Source organism: Crinia signifera, chromosome 4 (assembly GCF_055691185.1).
Source record: "Crinia signifera chromosome 4, ASM5569118v1, whole genome shotgun sequence".
Classification (NCBI taxonomy): Eukaryota; Metazoa; Chordata; class Amphibia; order Anura; family Myobatrachidae; genus Crinia; species Crinia signifera.
The window spans coordinates 24,235,539-24,253,481 of NC_139220.1; the positions used below are offsets into that span (position 1 = coordinate 24,235,539).

Sequence of the window (17,943 nt, forward strand, 5' to 3'; positions counted from 1 at the left end):
TTAAAAGTTAAGTTTTATTATACTCATAATTGCATATTACACAAGTGTGCCTCCCACAAGGAATCTCTTCTGTGAACGGTTGATTGCTGTCAGCCGTTTCTCTCTCCTGAGTATCCAAGTACTCGATTTCTGGGGCACCTCCAACAATACCCTAACTGTCTTATACCAAGATACCATGTTGATGTTTACGTTGGTTCTATAAAAACTTTAAATCATATTAGCTTTTTGTCCTGTGCAGGATACGAATCCCTTTTGATACTCGCATTGAATACACCCCTTTGTATTACCATAATAATTGTTAACAGTATGTAACACTGGTATATACTTATTTGATTTTACTCTTATTACTTTAAGGTGGTGATCTTGTTTTAATGTGTTTTTTTTTTTCTAGCCGTCATAATGACTCCAACCAGAGAGCTGGCTTTGCAAATAACAAAAGAGTGCAAAAAATTCTCAAAAACGCTAGGACTGAGAGTGGTCTGTGTGTATGGTGGAACTGGCATCAGTGAACAGGTAAAGATCGATCTGATCAGTATGTGTATTGTATGTTTAAGTGAATTATAGGTCTATGCTAAATATTTTTTGTTGAATGTGTCCTAGACTGAGTGAAGTTAGAACTAGGGTGGCCAATCCCGTGATCGGGATTAGGCCCTACCATCGACGCGTTTTGAATCCTGGGATTGAGCATTTTTCAATCTTTAATCCTGGCTTTGAAAAAATGCCCTGGGATTGGCATCCCTAGTTAGAACATTTGGGATAGCTCAGAGGCAAATTGTCTTCATATAAAGAAAAAAAAAAAATTTCATCTGCCTAGAGCACAATAGCCCCTCCTTAGTACCCACCAACACACCTGGAATTACAAGAGCACAGATGTTCCTTATGAACCATTCCAGACTTGTTCTATTCAGACCACACTCCTTGGGTGCTCCTAGAACGTTTCTCCCACACATTATATGCTCAATCAAACCATCTTAAAGGGTGGTTGCCTCCCTGGGGTAATTAATGTACAAGTCTTTGTAGCAGGTGGTCATGAAAAATGCCGGCCATGAAGGACTGGGTGTAGTCCTTCACTGTTGCAATTGGAGAACGTGGTCTTGGTAGTCTCCCCGGTTACTTTAGAACCCGCTTGGAAAATTGAGGTGGAACGTTCTCTGATGAGTAGAATCCTTAACAACAAATGTTGTGCATTTTGTAGCGTATAAGGGAGCGCAAAATCATTGTGGGAGTGCTACCTTCTCACGGAGGAATAATTATTCAGCTCTAAGCATAAGCGATGATTAAAGGTCTGTTAACGAGTCTTTATTTTATTTTTTTGCAGATTGCTGAACTGAAACGAGGTGCAGAGATAATAGTTTGCACGCCTGGTCGCATGATCGATATGTTAGCTGCAAACAATGGTGAGTTTGTTTTTTATTATGTTCTATTTGGGGTGAGGGTTTTTATGAATATACTTTCAGAATTGCAAGTTTTGGTTTCCATAGAGCTGTTATTTTACCATAGCCATGCTGAAGCTGTGTAGATAACATAAATACATTGTAGTTTTAAAGGACATAAAATGCAGTTTTATGGCATAACGATTAGCATTTCCTTCCACAATAATGACTGTTATTACTGGACAGATATATTCTACGTGGTTAGAACTCCAGTATTAAACCACCATATAATGGTAGAACCTAGTTGACTAACTTCTCATTTTCCTATCAACCTTCCCCCCCCCCCTCCTTACAGTCTACGTAGCTGTAGACCGAAATGTTAGATAAACTCCACCTAAAACTGTGGAGATTAAAAATAAAAAATGTTATTGATCCTCATATTATTGTGGTGGTTTTAACTTTAGCACCTAGAATTTAATTGTTTTCTATGGACAAATTTTGTACTTGTCTTCCTATAAAGTTTTGATAAATCTCACTTTAAATTCACTTACAAAGACACTTTTTCAAAAACATACATAATCGGGTGTTTAATATCACATCGCTCCCTTTAAAAAAAAAAACAACAACAATTTTTAGCAATAATAGCAGCTTTATGGATATTACCCGTGCTTACGATGTGCATGCTGTACCTGTCTGTTTGTATCACTTTGTACCATGAACAAAAACACTTACTAAACTGTTACATTGTTTAACTTCTGTGGGGAAAATTATATCCGTGCAAGATATATAGAACTGGATTCGCAGGACTTCCCTCTCCTGAGGTAGGTTGGTTTTCCGCACTTTGTCAAACTGCAAAGGGCACCAAGCTGCTGTAAGTATGGGTAGAGTGTTTGCAGAGTGCAGAGATGCCTACTCTAAAATATGACAACCTCAATCCTTCAATCTAATTATAGGGGCTGATTCTGATTCTCACTGAGTTTCTGTTCACAAGCACAGATGTGAATGTATGCATCTAGGCAGATCTGTCTTTTGGCCTGATCAGTTTCTCTGAAAGAGGGCGCTTTGGAGCTGAAATCAGGGCTTGACCTCACTGTTGCACATAACCATCCTAACGTTGCAGCTCCATCCGATTCGGAGTTATGCTTCCTGGGAAAGGAAGTCTGCCAGTATATAGATCTCTTGCTCCGTGCAGCGGCTGGTGTAAATCCAAATGGACAGAGTGGTTTCCCATTTGCTCCCGGACGAGCCCCCACTTTTTTTTTTTTTTAATTGGCCACTCCCATATTAAGTCTGACTTTAGTGACTTCCAACAACTGCAGATACTTTTCTTGTGACTCAGAATCAGCCCATAGTGCGTGATATTTACTTCAATTACTTGGAGCTTACGTTGCTTCATGTTTTTCTAGTTCTCTTACATTACAATAGAAAATAACGTCTAAACCACCTATTGAGCCTCCAAGGCCTTTTTGCAACATCCTACAGTTAATGGTCCTTCAAGATTGGTTTTGAGAGATAGTAAATCCACTTTAATCATTAGCAACCTGAAATGGAGTTTATAACTATGTAACAGTCTCCTTTATAATTTGTTATTGTAACACATATTTCAGCACTTAGTTATTTGCTGGTTAGCAACATTTTAGGTTTTATATATTGCGTCTAAGTTAGTTAAGCAGCAGTTAAATGTGACTGGTTCCCTGAAATAAGCACTTGGTCTTCGTAGGGGCTCTTTGCTTCCCGCACATGCTCTGTAATCTCTAATATGTTCTTTCCTAGGTGAATGCTGTCATGTTATGCCTGACGTGGCTCCAGGCTCCACCTCAGTCTTAGTTTTAAGATGTTTGCTTGGAGAGGGCTGAATTATACAGGTCCTCCGAGCCATGAGATGGTACGCAAGTGTAGGCCTTACCCACCCAGATACCATAGGGCCTTATCTAGAGTTCCATGGGGATTTGCTTAGTCAAATAAAGTTCTGTGAGGTTGAAAACCTTTATCTCAGCCGTTTGTTTGAAAGAAAACGTTACTGACGCAGGACAGACTGAAATTCAAGTTTAATGATTTGTTTTCTCCCTAATTCTCTCTCTGTAACAGGTCGAGTTACAAACCTGAGACGGTCCACATACGTTGTACTTGATGAGGCTGACAGGATGTTTGACATGGGATTTGAGCCACAGGTAAGTTAGCCATTTATTTCACTCTTTTTTTAATTTTTATTTTTTTAACACGCAATCCTTCTTAACCCATGCAGTTCCTCTTCTCTGCTTGAGGTGTCGCTCTCTGCTTTGCAGATTCTAGCACAGTGTGGTCTATATTTTAGCACGGATATGTAGCAGAGACCTGTGCTAACTGCACTATAGAAAAAAATGATTTTTGTCTTGCCTGTAAAATCTTTTTTTCTTAATCCATGGTGGTCACTGGAACAGTGGGTGTGGGAGGAGCTCAGGCGACAGGGCACCAAGGAGAGTAGAAATCTACTCCCCATACCCTGCCCCCAGGCTCTCAGTTTGTACCAAGATAGCCTCCTGGAAAATGAGAAAGGAAGAAGGAGAGAGAAAAGGAACATAACCACAGAAAATATCCTACCTTCCAGACAGCCAGGTTCTACCACTGGTGGTCACTGAAACAATGGGACGTCCCAAAGCTGTCCCCTTACGGGAGGGAATGCTCCTGAGCTGCAGAGAGTACACTATGCCCAAAGGTAGAGTCCGACGAGGCGAAAGTGTCAAAACGGTAATAACGAATGAAAGTGTGAAAGGAGGACCAGGTGGCAGCATGACACAACTGCTCCGCCGAGGCTTCCTGACCCACCACCCAGGAAGGTCCCACTGAGCGAACCGAATAAGCCCTAATGGACAAGGGAGCCGGTCGATTAGCCAGCAAATAAGCCTGCTTTATAAGACGCAACCAATGGGCCAAGGTTTGTTTTGATGCCGGCCAACCACGCTTAGCGGCGTCATATAAAACAAACAGGAAATCAGTCTTGCGCAAGGGTTTAGTCCGGTCCACGTAGATGCGCAATGCCCTGACAACATCTAAAGAACAGAGCTCCGTAGAATGCTCTGACGGTGAAAAGGCTGGGGCGACAATCTCCTGGTTCAGGTGAAACCTAGAGACGACCTTCGGGATTTGGTCCAACCGTGTACGGAGAACCGCCCTATCCGTATGGAAGACCAAAAAGGGGGTGGCCTGAGACAAGGCTGACAAATCCGATACCCGACGTGCTGAAGCCCCTGCCAGTAAAAAGGTTCTTCCAAGAGAGCCATCTTAGATCCACACTATCCAGAGGCTCAAAAGGAGGTTTTTGAAGTTCTTGCAGCACCAACGGCAAATCCCACGGAGGTACCGGTGGCACAATGGGAGGCTGTAAATGTAGAACGCCCTGGAAAAAAGTCTGGACAGCCATACGCTTAGCCAAGCGTCGCTGGAACAACACTGATAATGCAGAGATTTGGACCTTCAGCGAAGAAAGCCGAAGGTCCAAATCCAGGCATGCCTGCAAAAAAGATAAAATCCGCAACAGACGTGACTCCCGCGGATAGAAACCCTTTTCTGCACACCATCGTTAAAAAGCTTGCCAAACTCTGTAGTAAATTAGAGCCAAGGAGGGCTTCCTTGCCGCAACCATAGTTTTTACCATATCTGGTGAAAAACCTTTTCCTCTCAGGATCTCTGTCTCAAGAGCCAGGCCGTCAAAGCCAGCTTCCGCAGGTCCGGATGACAACACGGACTTTGAGAAAGAAGGTCCGGGCGCAGAGGCAGGGGCCAAGGAGGAGCTATGGATAGGGCTTGGAGATTGGAGTACCACATCCGTCTCAGCCAATTGGGAGCTACTACAATGGCCACCAAAGCTTCCTGCTTGAGGCACCGGAGGAAACAAGGTAACAAGGCCACCGGAGGGAAAACATAAATCTTTGTAAATGGCCAGGGAGCCAACAGAGCATCTGGGTCTCTTGTGCGAGCGCCAAAGCAAGGAATCTGATGATTGATCCGCGAGGCCATCAGATCTGTTTGAGGACCACCCCAGCGCTCCACCAGGGATTGGAACACCTCTGGGTGTAGTGCCAACTCCCCCGCCTGGATGTCCTGCCGACTGAGAAAGTCAGCTTCCCAGTTCTCGATCCCTGGGATGTACACGGCAGAGAGAGCAAGCAAGTGGCGTTCTGCCCAGGAAAGAATCTGAGTGGCCTCTCTGTGCCACACTGCCTTAACTCCAGAACCTTTATTGGGAGCGCAGACTCCGTCCTGGACCAATGATCCTGAAAGGAATGCCCTTCCAGGACCGCACCCCAATCACGAAGGCTGGCGTCTGTAGTGAGCAGGGTCCATTTGAGGATCGCAAAGGGACGGCTCTTCAGCAGATTGGCAGCCTGAAGCCACCAAAGGAGAGAGGCATGCACATGCTTGGGAAGGAGACCGATTCCACCTGCGGAGAATTTCCATCTGGAGTTGTCGAGAATTCAACTGAGCAAACTCCATCTCGAAGCAAGCAACCATTTTCCCCAAGACATGCAAAGATGTATGGACATTCTGCGGAGAGGAAATCCTTCAGAAGAATCCGAAGGGCCTGAACTTTCTAGTCCGGAAGGAAAACCCTCTGCACCTGAGTGTCGAAGCACGCACCGAGGTGGATCATGGACTGGGATGGCACTAGACAGGACTTCTTCCAGTTGATTACAGCTACTCCAGTAGCACGGCTGGGTATAGTCAGCTGCAGATGATGACAGAGGGTCTCCGGAGATTGTGCCAAGAGCAGGAGGTCGTCTAGTTAAGGAAGTATGCGGACTCCTTGGTTGTGAAGAGAGGCCCGGAACTTGTAGTGGAGGTCCTTCACCGCAAAGCGGAGAAACCTCTGATGGTCTGCCCTGATCGGCATGTGCAAGTAAGCATCCTTTATGTCGAGGGATGTCATAAAGTTCGAGAAGTTCAGATGCTTCAAGTTCAGGATCGGCCAAAACGAGCCATCGGGCTTTTGAACCAGAAATAGTTTTGAATAGAAGCCTGACCCCTTCTGATGAGTGGGGACTGGGACATCCAACTCGAGAAGGGTCTGGATGGCCTGAGACAGAGCTGTTGCTTTTCCCGGATCTGAAGGAAGGCCAGTTGTGAAGAAACTGGAAGGAGGACGTCCTCGAAATGCAAGGGAGTACCCCTGGGTAACAATAGTTGTTACCCAAGAGTCGGAGGTGGTCGCCTGCCACACTGTGTGGAAATGTAGCAGACAGGCCCCTACCTTGTTGGAGGCGTTGGCGAATGGACTGTCATGCTGCCAGCTTGTCAGGCTGCTTTGGAGCCTGTCGACGACCGAACCAAGCTGGATGTCCGCGAGAGGTTTGTCCTCTTTTGGAAGAAGAGGGAGCCTTAGGCTGGCCCCTGGCTTTCCCCTGCAGCTGAAATGACCTAAAGGAGACAGGACGGGCTTTTGGAGGCGCTGAGGGCAAATACACCTTTTTAGATGTAGCCACCAGGGTGACTATCTTGTCCATTTCGGCCCCAAACAGCACCTCCCCTGAGAAAGGAAGGGCCTTTTAAGGCCCACTTGGAATCTGAATCCGCATTCCAAGTGTGGAACCCAAGCACTTGACGCGCCACCGTAGAGGAAGCTGAGATCCGGGAGGAAAGGGCTGCCGAATCCACCGCTGCCTCGCCAAAATACATGGAAGCCTCACGAATAGAGTAGACATACTAGATGAGATCGGAGCGTTGAGTGCCGGAGTTAATGTGGTCCAGTAACTCCTGTGCCCAATTGGAAATAGCCTGCACCACCAAGGTAGATGCCAGAGCGTGTCACGCTGCTACCCCAGCGTTTGTGAAAATTATCTTCAAGAGATGCTCCAATTTTCTGTCAGTAGGATCCTTGAGTGATGCCACTGTAGGAATTGGTAGAGAAGTTGACTTAACCTGACAGTCTACATGTGCATCCACCTGAGGTAAGGCCTCCCATTTGAGGCGGTCCGACTGCTCAAAAGGATAAAAAGAAGTCAGGCGCTTGAACACTGGAAATTTTTTATTGGGATGTGACCAAGCTTACAGTAAAATTTTGTTCAGCTGTGTAGGAGGAAACACGGCTGGATCCTTTTTCTTCTGCTTGAAAAAAGGGGCGTCTGTCTGTTCCGGCTGGTCATCCTTAATCTTAAGATGTACGTACCGCCTTAACAAGGGAATCCACTTGGGCTTGAGTCATGCGGTACTCACCTGGGTCTGAATCCTTCTCTGTATCTACCTCCAGCACCTCCTTATCAGAACCATTCTCCTCCTCCAGCAGTGGAGTCGGGGCACGCAGCAGCTCCACGAGGTTGCTTGCGCCTCGCTGAGGAGCCCATGAAAGTCTGGAGTGAGTTGGAGGCCTGGACTAAACCCTGCACAGACGTAGACAGGCTTTGGACCCAGGCTGGCTCTGGGAGCAGCTGCTGGGGAACCGATGTAATGTTCTCCGGAGCCATGCATGAAACAGCGCCACTGCTAGGCTCACCGGAGGATGCCCCCCCCTGGCAGCGGGACAGAGGCGGACAGCTCCCAGGGTGATAGCTTACCTGGAACTGCTGGCGGCGTCTCCGTGTGCTGCAGAGACAGCGGGCGGTCTGGCTGTGAAGGTCAGCGAGCTGGAGGCAGCCACAGCGAACACCTCCGGCTCCCCTCAAAACACAGTACCCACGCCATAGACAGCTGCAGGTTTGAGCTTGAAAGGCAGCTCGTGGGAGCCGCAGCAAACACAGAGGGATCGCAGGGCAAAGTGCCCGTAAAAATTAGCAGCCCTTCCTCAGTGACCCTCACCCGGAGGCACCAAGAAAAAACTGAGGGCCTGGGGTCGGGGTATGGGGAGGAGCCTCGGCTGCACACAAAGATTTCTACTCTCCTTGGTGCTCTGTCGCCTGAGCTCCACCGACACCCACTGTTCCAGAAACAGTGTTGTCAGAAAGAGACACCCCAGGCATGGAAGAGGATCTGTCCAAATAAGAAGGTAAGGCGCTCCCACTTGGGATATTAAATTTTCACAATGTTGATGACTTATGCAATGGTGGTATGCTTAACGGAACTTGGTACCACAAAGAAAAAGCAAGACAATCGCAAGTCTCATGGTGTAGATAGTATTAAAAGAAGATGAATATTTTTTTTCTCATTAACATATATATTCCGTACCAGAATTGAGCCTTAACTTAGGCCAGAAGATTATATCTTGTTGTACAGTCAAATACTCCATCTTTACTCTTAAATGCTTCATATATTTGTTTCATCCTGAGACAGCCGAACCGATGTGAACACGGCCTCCTCTCTGTTCACACAAACCCCAAACACAGCAGAGAACTACAGCGTTGTTTATATTTTAATGGTAAATTCCATTTTTTTTTTTGCAGGTCATGAGAATCATAGACAACGTTCGGCCAGATCGGCAGACCGTTATGTTCTCCGCCACCTTCCCAAGAGCCATGGAAGCATTGGCTCGAAGAATATTGAACAAGCCCATAGAGGTCCAAGTGGGAGGCAGAAGTGTTGTGTGCTCTGATGTGGAACAGCGTGTGGTGAGTAATTGTGGGTGAGAGTAAAGGACTGAGGTGACCTGGGTCCCTTATACTTTTGTATACTTTATATTTCCCGGGCCACTTCCTGGGAGGCTACATAGTTACATAGTAGGTAAGGCTGAAAAAAGACTTGCGTCCATCTAGTTCAACCTGGTATAGATATCCATTGCTGATTTGGTAGGTTCTGGTATTTTACAGACAAATTATATTTCTTATTTGTACCCATGGATGTTTTTCTCCAGTAAATGTTTGTCCAACTTTGCCTTGAACGCATTTAATGAGCCAGCCGTTACCACCTCTCTGGGAAGAGAGTTCCAGAGTTTGACTGTTCTGACCGTAAAGAAATTCTTTCTACTAGCTGAATGAAATCTTTTTTCTTCTAATCTATACTCATGCCCTCGGGTCCTAGATTCCTTTCTAGTAGAAAAGAGGGTGCGTGACAGTTTCTTATATTGGCCCTTGATATACTTGTACATGTTGAGCATGTCCCCCCTTAAACGTCTCTTTTCTAATGTAAATAGTCCCAAATTGCTTAATCTCTCCCCGTATCTTAAATTCTCCATTCCATAATAAGCTTTGTTGCTCGCCTTTGGACTTTTTCTAATTCTATGATGTCCTTTTTATAGTGTGGGGCCCAGAACTGTACTCCGTACTCTAGGTGAGGTCTCACCAATGCTTTATATAGTGGCATAATTACCCTTGAGTCCCTAGTTTCCATTCCCCTCTTAATACATGCCAGAATTTTGTTGGCCTTTTTTGTAGCTACATTACAATGGGCACTACATCCTAGTTTGCTGTCTATTTGGACTCCTAGATCCTTTTCAAGTATGGAATTACCCAGTTCCTTTCCGCTAAGGTTGTAACTTGCACACTGGTTGTGTCTCCCAAGGTGCATAACCTTACATTTATCTACATTATCTACAGGCTCACCCTGTATTTGGAAGCGATTTATGGTTAAACTGTTGCTGTCTGTTGCTATATTGTCAACTTTTTACATGGCAAACTCTAGTCTAGAACATCGATGGGGAACATTGACACTCTAGCTGCTGTTGAACTACACATCCCAGCATGCCCTGCAACAGTTTTAGCATGGCCATATAGCAAAACTGTTGCAGGGCATACTGGGATGTATAGTTCAACAGCAGCTGTAGTTGGCGAGGTCCCCATCACTGATCTAAATATATACAACCAGTTACCATTCTGTCAAAATGACGGAACAACATAGCAGTAATGTCAGCGGCTGTGGGCGACCCTTAAATTTCTCCATCGGGCACCATCTAGTGGCTGCCAGTGCGCAAAACACTTGAATTCCCCCCTTAGTGTTAAGGAGCAGCATTTTTTTTATTATATTGGATTACTGGCAGTAACGTTATTAAGTATTGCGATAAATGTTCTTTCTATTGTATTTAGGTTGTAATAGAGGAAGACAAGAAGTTTCTTAAGTTGCTGGAGCTTTTGGGACATTATCAGGAGACCGGGTCAGTCATTATATTTGTGGACAAACAGGAACATGCCGATGGGTTGCTGAAGGACTTAATGAGAGCGTCGTACCCCTGCCTGTCGCTACATGGAGGTACAGCTTACTGTTATTATGGCACTATTCCGGTGCCTGCCTTATGTGACACTATTTACGTGTTTGTATATAATGTTTTGTTTGTGAGTCGCCATAAGGCTTCTGCAGCTCCGTGCAAGGAGATAAAAAACATACGTGCAGACTAGGATGGCCAATCCCGGGATCGGGATACTGGGATTTGGCCCCATAATGTCTGGGATTCCAATCCCAGGATTTCGGGATTAGACTGCACCTCCCTGACACCGGGCAGTGCCTGAGCACCCGCTCAGGCACTGCCCGGTTGTTGCTGTCCCCGGTATGTGGCCTGCGCAGCATTACTTGGTTAAAGGTCACGTTGCGCAGGCCGCACTGTTGCTCCTCCGCCGCCGGAACCCTCTTGCCGCCCTCTCCCGACGGCACTCAAGCACCTCTTTTGCCCAGTGTCATCACTAGTGCAGACTAAATGAGGCAGTATATAAAATCGCATATTGTAGCAGACAAAGAGAAGGCCCTGCTCAAAACAGCTTACAGTCTATAGGGGGGTTTGGGTGGACACAAAGGGGAGAAGAGGACCGAGGCGGCAGATTTCGGAGGAGCGGTGACAAACTATAATATAAAGTTGGAGTTTTGTGGACACTCCAGCGATCAGGAGCGGCCAGGGAGAAATCCTGCATATGATAGAGATCGGGTTACAAAAATAAGCCGCTGTAGACCATAATGGTATGACTGCAAACACAGCTTGTAATGAGAAATTCTCAGGCCAAGGATATTCAAATCCATAATCGATTACTGGCGTGTGGGGGTTCCACAGTATTTTTTGAGCCAAAAGTCTAGTTGTAAGGAGCGTGCTCTTTGAATATGTTAGTTCCCAGTGCAAAATAAGAGTGCTTGTCTCCAGTAGGGAGTTACAGGAGTAATGCGTCTTGTCTCCAAGCAAGCTGCCCCCCATCTGGCGGGAGATGCAGTGATTGCAGATGTGTGGTGGTGAGCAGTCAAATGCTTATTGCCCCCGGGGCTTTGTGTCAAAGACCTTTAACACCCTGCAAATACCCAAAGATTGAACAAGGGAACTGTCAGTATTCATCACGAGAGAACGGGAGTTAATCATTCTATTACAGTTCTTCAGTATAGGTGAAATTAGCATAATACAGTATTATGCCTCCCTTTTGTAGTGTACGGGCAGGAAAGAGCATTTCTCGCCCTTGGATCACATTCCTTTTTGTGAGGTCTATGTAGCTTTAGGTTAAATGTATATAGGTTGTGTGTGTACGTTTCTCCTTGTTTTAATACTTGGAAGTGAAGCTCTGTTTCCTGCCGCTGAAATCAGACTCCTGTTATCAGGAGAGCGCTTAAAATTCTTAAAATTCTTTCACACCAGAATGGCGGGTCTGATTCGGGATATGGTTCCAATTCTGGTCAGTCCTGGAACAGAGTAGTTTGAAACCTTTAGTTCCAACCCACCAGTAGCACTGTACACAGGACTAGAGGAACTGGTCTCTAGGTGCCTGGAGATGCCATTTCCAAGCATTGGGAGTGTTGTGAAAGGGTTTTACTATCCTCCTCTGTACTCATCGTACTATCCCTTTAAACCGAGATATTCCTGAATTAAACATGGCTTGACTGACTTGAAGCTTGAATTTCATCTGATTTTAATTGGCCACAGAACCTGTGTAATCCATGATTAAGGTTTAATGGGATAAATCAGTTGATCTGCAGATATAACTACAGACGGATCTGGTAACGTGTTCTCCATACACACTGCCCAATCTGACATCACTGTCAATCGCTGGCTGGTCCCGCAGCGGACTTACAGGCAGTTGGTAGATCGCCTATTCACACAACACAATGCGCCGATATATTTTTAAATCTATCTGCGCATCAGCTGTGTTGCACAGTTATCGCGATAGATCTGTGTATTCACAGATAAATCGATCGGCCAGGTCCATCGATATATCGGCCAGTGCGTACGCACCTTTACGGTGGAAGAGCCACATCGTAAATCATCTGCAGGGTAAAGCTTAATGCATCAGATCTTTCCTAATTTATCTTTCGATCCTTTCTTTCTCTTTCATCTTTACTGTTGTGAATAAATGTATTTTCGTTATGTTTGTTTTTATTCCACTACTTTTGTCGGTTCACAAAGTCTTGTTTATCTAATGTGCTTTTGTTTCGTTTTTTCAGGCATTGATCAATACGACCGGGACAGTATCATCAATGACTTTAAAAATGGCGTGTGCAAACTGCTGGTGGCCACCTCCGTGGCAGCTCGCGGGTTGGACGTCAAGCACTTAATCTTGGTGATTAATTATTCATGCCCAAATCATTATGAGGACTACGTGCACCGAGCGGGACGGACAGGCCGCGCTGGTAACAAGGTGAGACAGAGCCTGCAGTCGTTCTGACCATTCTGATGTCAGTAGCTGCTTTGCCTCTCGCTAGAACGTTGTTCCATGTTTGTTTATGCTGGATGGGGGGAGTTTGTTTTATATAGAATTAACTCCACTGCAGACAATAGTAACCGGTTACCTCTCTTTCTAGGGCTATGCCTTTACTTTTATCACAGAGGAACAGGCTCGCTATGCAGGAGACATCATTAAGGCGTTGGAGCTTTCAGGCACTGCCGTTCCCCCCGAGTTGGAGAAGCTGTGGTCGGAGTTTAAAGACCAGCAAAAAGCGGTGAGAATTTGTTATGAATCTCTCTTAAAAAAAAAAATTCTGTTATAAATTATTGGTTTCCGGAGCTGCGCAGCCCCGTACAAAATTACAGCAAGCTTTCTGTGCTCATGCATCTACCAAGGAGCTTACTCAATGGAGGTGTTCTTCCTTTATGTTAAACTGAAGTTCCTGCGTTGGTCAGTGTGATCACTTTCTTATTCATCCATCAGCTCATTAACCCCTTGAGTGGTGGGTTTTGCTGGGGCAGGACAAACCTACCAGGGCAGGTTTGTCCTGCCCCAGCAAAATCCACCACAAATGATTAGGAGCCCCCCCCCCCCCCCCCCCCAACCGTCGCTACGTCGTTAGTACGCCGGAGCTCCCTGTCGCGGCGGCTCGGGAGGACGCGGAAGCCTGAGTGCTCCCGAGCATCCCTGAGCCTGCCGTCTACGTCATTGTTGCAAAATGAATGGCGGCAGGTGCCTAGAGGATGGGGGAGCGGCAGGTGTTAGAAGAGCTCCGTCGTATGATCACCGGAGCACAGGTGGTTGGGAGATGTAACGGGGGGGGGGCTCAAGAGGTGGTGCACACCTGGACACCACTGGCACGCACCTATTTCATATTTGTGGTATGCCCGGAAATTTTCCAGGACAGCCCGTTGCGACAGCGCAGCTGAGCCCGGAAAATTTCTGGGCATACCAATCAAGGGGTTAATGCAAGTATTGGCATTTGAGATATGCACGTCTGCTTCTGTCCATACTTTGTACATTGGAAGTAACACTGATTTGCGATAACGAGCATGCGGGCCAAAATCACAGACATGTTGGTGAATCTGGTTGGAGACGATGGCGGTCTCATTTAGAATCCCTTGCCAGCAGAACCACATTTGTCTCGGCTGGTCAATTGTTTTTGCCCAACTTGATCATCTCAGGAAAGAGTGGACCACTTGCCAGTTCCATATTGATATATTGGATCCGTTCGGGGTTGGTGTTAATCGATTTTAAAGTATCGTTAACAATATCTGTATTGATATTATTATGGTGTATGCGTGGTAGGTCTGGCGCTGGTGTTGCAGTTGTTAGGAGATTCGTTGAAAGGCGGAGAAGTTCTTCTGATGGGTGCTCAAAGCATTTTAGAGAATCTCTGGACAGACCCAAGCAGGTGCTGGAAAAGAGGTGAAGGGGGGTAAAAGCAGCCAGATAGGTTTAAAATTTTTCTCTTTTGGAATCAATCCATCTGAAATACTCGGGACCACGAGAATGTTGGATAAGGGATTTTTTGGGATTTTGGAATATATTTTTTTCCATACTTGCCGGTCCCCTGACGTTCCATGGCGGCCTTCAAGATCCTCTTCAGCGGCATCTCCGGTCCCAGGGGTGCAATGAGCAGGTGCGTCGGTGACATCATCAGTGCACTCTCACAACGCGCCCCTGGGACAGGAGATGAAGAGGATCCCTATAGGCCGCCGTGAGCATCAGGGGATGTGGGGAAAAGGTTTTCGAAATATTCCAGTTTTTGGGAGGTGAGAGGGGGAGACCTGACCTGTATCAGCCCAGATTGAATAATTGCATTGTAAATATTGTTTCTTTAAAAGCATTGAAGGGTATTGTGAGAGCTATGTGTGTATATTGCACATAATTATAGTGTAAACATGCGCAGCTCCATCGATCCATTCATAGATGCAAGTGTACTATTTGCAGTGCCTCCTGCTGGGAGAAGGCTGGTACTGCTTATGTATGAAGAGGCCAAGCAACTGCCATGTTGCCGGTGTCTACTCACAAAGCACGTCTTGTGGGTACATGTTTCCTCTGTTATTGTTGCTGGTGTGTCTTTAAATATTTTACCACACAAATAAAATTTTGTTTACATTTGAATCCTTTTTTTTTTTTTTCATTTCTTTTTATGCTGCTTTTATGTTTTTTTTTTAGGAAGGAAAAATCATTAAGAAGACCAGCGGGTTCTCTGGTAAAGGGTTTAAGTTTGATGAAACGGAGCACGCATTGGCGAATGAGCGTAAAAAGCTCCAGAAGGCAGCGCTTGGACTCCAGGATTCCGATGACGAAGACACCGCTCTCGATGTGAGTGTTTTCATTGTTCTAAGATATTAAACCATTCCTCCAAGGCCGCAGATTCCTCTTGCCATGTTTTTTTTTTTTTTGTATTGCCATTAGTTGACCAGCTGAGATTTTCCTAAATGCTTGCAGCTTGTGTTTTTTTTTTCCTTTTTAGTTGTGGTATGTAGGATCCTGCTAGAATGCGGGCAGGTCAGGGTGCGGGGGTAGCATGTGTGTGATATGTGCGCAGTCGAAAGGGAGACTTTGGAATAGGGAGAGTAGAAGTCCGAGCCAGTCTAGCCACATGGGCATCAACCTTAGGAGCATTCTCTCACTTATCCCTATCTTCCGCTGGAAGAGGGTAATGGGAGGACAGACTCCTAGGACAACTGAACTTACAGTTTGGAGTCTTTAGTTTAAAATGAGGGCCCTTGGACTGGGGAGGTGGATCGGTGGCCTCCATAGTCAACACTTCCCTCACCGCCTTAACTAAAGCCTCCACGTCCACCCACGACGGATCTTCCTCTGCTGCCAAAGATCTCTACGTCGGAAAAAAACGAACCAGTGTCCTCGGAGTCCAACCCAGAATCTGAGTCAGAAGTACACAAGGACTGTGACGTGGAACCCCCTCAGCCTTCCTCTTGACAGATTTACCCTGCAAGGTTTCCTGTAGGCTCTAAACCAAGGCAGACCATGAACTTGCCCATGGCGGCTCGAGCGAGGGGGGTGCTAAACCCACCTGGGCTGCGGGCAGTACCACAGACTGGTGGGGTGGTGCAGACGACCGTTTACTAGCTGCGCCATCACCTGAGTCAGAGATGCTGCCTATGCTGGCTCCTGAGAGGAGGCTGGAGCTGTGTGCTGTCTTTGCACATTGTAGCAACTCACACATAAGCTGTCCTGTCCTTGGCTGTGTCTGAGAGCGGGATGAAAGGTCCCATGCAAATGTGAGGAAATCCGTGCAAATGACCCCAGGGGAGGAGTTGGCGGGGAGAAACACCCCCCCCCCCCCCATCCTGCTTACAGAGACCTCCAGAGAAATGGCCCCCTCGTAGTGGCGGGGATCCAGCACTGCAACCGGATGGCCTGCTACTGTGTGCCCACAGCTGGCTTCTCTGTCGGCCTAGTGGGGGAATGGTGTGGCCAGAAGCCCAGCGGCCCCCTGCAGAGCCCCTGGTGTCTCCACGCGCAGGGAGATGCTGGCGGCTCCCTGAGCGCAGGAAGCCGCCGTTGCCTGCTGTCCCCGGCGTCCGGCTGCGAGTCCCTCCAGTGCCCAAAGACCTGGCCGAGGTCATTCGCCTTTGTACGGTGCTGCGGCCACCCGCACCGGGTGATAAAGCAGCGGCGCTTGTGTCGATTAGACACCCAGCGCTGCCACCTAGTGTAAAAACAAGGCTACTAATAAAAAGAAATAATAAAATAAAAGTTAAGCTGCATAAAGCAGCCCCTGTTATAAAAAGGTGCTCTGGCTCCTGCCAGCACCAAACCCAAAACTGATGGCCTCAGGGTGAAGGCGGGGCATAGTAGGGGGAGGAGCCTGGGCTGTCCTGGAGGCAAAAGGTTTAACCCGTTTGGTGCCTGACTGCTCCTACTCCTACACCCCAGCATCAGCCCTGTATCTCCTGAGTGCCGAAGAATAAAAGGGGGCGTGAATGACTAGGGAGGGGACAGGGTGATGTCACTGATAAGGGTGAGCCCGGCTCCTATGGAGGTAGCTCTCCGCACAACGTGATTAGAATGGTCCACGGTACTTGTTAGGTTTAGGGCTGTGGCAGGTTTTGGACTTAAATAGTGTGTAAACGCTGACTTTGGCATTACAGATTGATGAGCAAATCGAGAGCATGTTCAATTCTAAGAAGCGAGTGAAGGACATGGCTGGGCCCGGTGTACCTGGCGGAGCAATGGGGGCTGGCGGAGCTGCTGGTGCCGGAGGATCGTCTGCTATATCTAATGCCCCCCCGCCAACGGCTGGCAATGCCGAGAAGCTGGAGATGGCTAAACGCTTGGCCAAGAAGCTCAGCGTAAACAAAAACCTAGGAGCAGAAGCACAGGTAAGGATTACTTATATGTCCACCTAATGCATTGTCTACAGTAGCTTATGCTGCACTTATACATATATAATGTATGTTACTGCAATGGCTCACACTGATCACTGTTTTGTGTCTTGATCCACTTAGTTGGTGGGTTCCGCTTTTGGAGGGCCCGTGGCAGTGCTGGGGGGAGAAGGGAGTGCCAGGGGCAGTGCTGGGGGGAGAAGGGAGTGCCCGTGGCAGTGCTGGGGGGAGAAGGGAGTGCCCGTGGCAGTGCTGGGGGGGCGAAGGGAGTGCCCGTGGCAGTGCTGGGGGGGGCGAAGGGAGTGCCCGTGGCAGTGCTGGGGGGGGGCGAAGGGAGTGCCCGTGGCAGTGCTGGGGGGGGGGGGCGAAGGTAGTGCCCGTGGCAGTGCTGGGGGGGGGGCGAATGGTGTGCCCATGGCAGTGCTTGGGGGGGGGGGGTGAAGGGAGTGCTGGGGGCCGAAGGGAGTGCTGGGGGCCGAAGGGAGTGGCAGTGCTGGGGGCAGAAGGGAGTGCCGGGGGCAGTGCTGGGGGGAGAAGGGAGTGCCCGTGGCAGTGCTGGGGGGCGAAGGGAGTGCCCGTGGCAGTGCTGGGGGGGCGAAGGGAGTGCTTGTGCTGGGGGGCGAAGGGAGTGCCCGTGGCAGTGCTGGGGGGGCGAAGGGAGTGCCCGTGGCAGTGCTGGGGGGGCGAAGGGAGTGCCCGTGGCAGTGCTGGGGGGGGGGGGGCGAAGGGAGTGCCCGTGGC

General features: G+C 47.7%; 1 protein-coding gene across 1 annotated transcript in view; it reads left to right on the forward strand.

The window, feature by feature from the left end:
- Nucleotides 1–17,943, forward strand: part of DDX46 (DEAD-box helicase 46) — a 38,120-nt gene that overhangs the window by 14,526 nt on the left and 5,651 nt on the right. Inside the window, exons 11-19 of the mRNA XM_083181423.1 lie at nt 392–513; nt 1,319–1,397; nt 3,462–3,544; nt 8,723–8,887; nt 10,298–10,460; nt 12,621–12,814; nt 12,978–13,115; nt 15,023–15,172; nt 16,969–17,199. Of these exons, the coding sequence (XP_083037549.1) occupies nt 392–513; nt 1,319–1,397; nt 3,462–3,544; nt 8,723–8,887; nt 10,298–10,460; nt 12,621–12,814; nt 12,978–13,115; nt 15,023–15,172; nt 16,969–17,199 (1,325 nt within the window). The remainder of the gene's footprint in view (nt 1–391; nt 514–1,318; nt 1,398–3,461; nt 3,545–8,722; nt 8,888–10,297; nt 10,461–12,620; nt 12,815–12,977; nt 13,116–15,022; nt 15,173–16,968; nt 17,200–17,943) is intronic.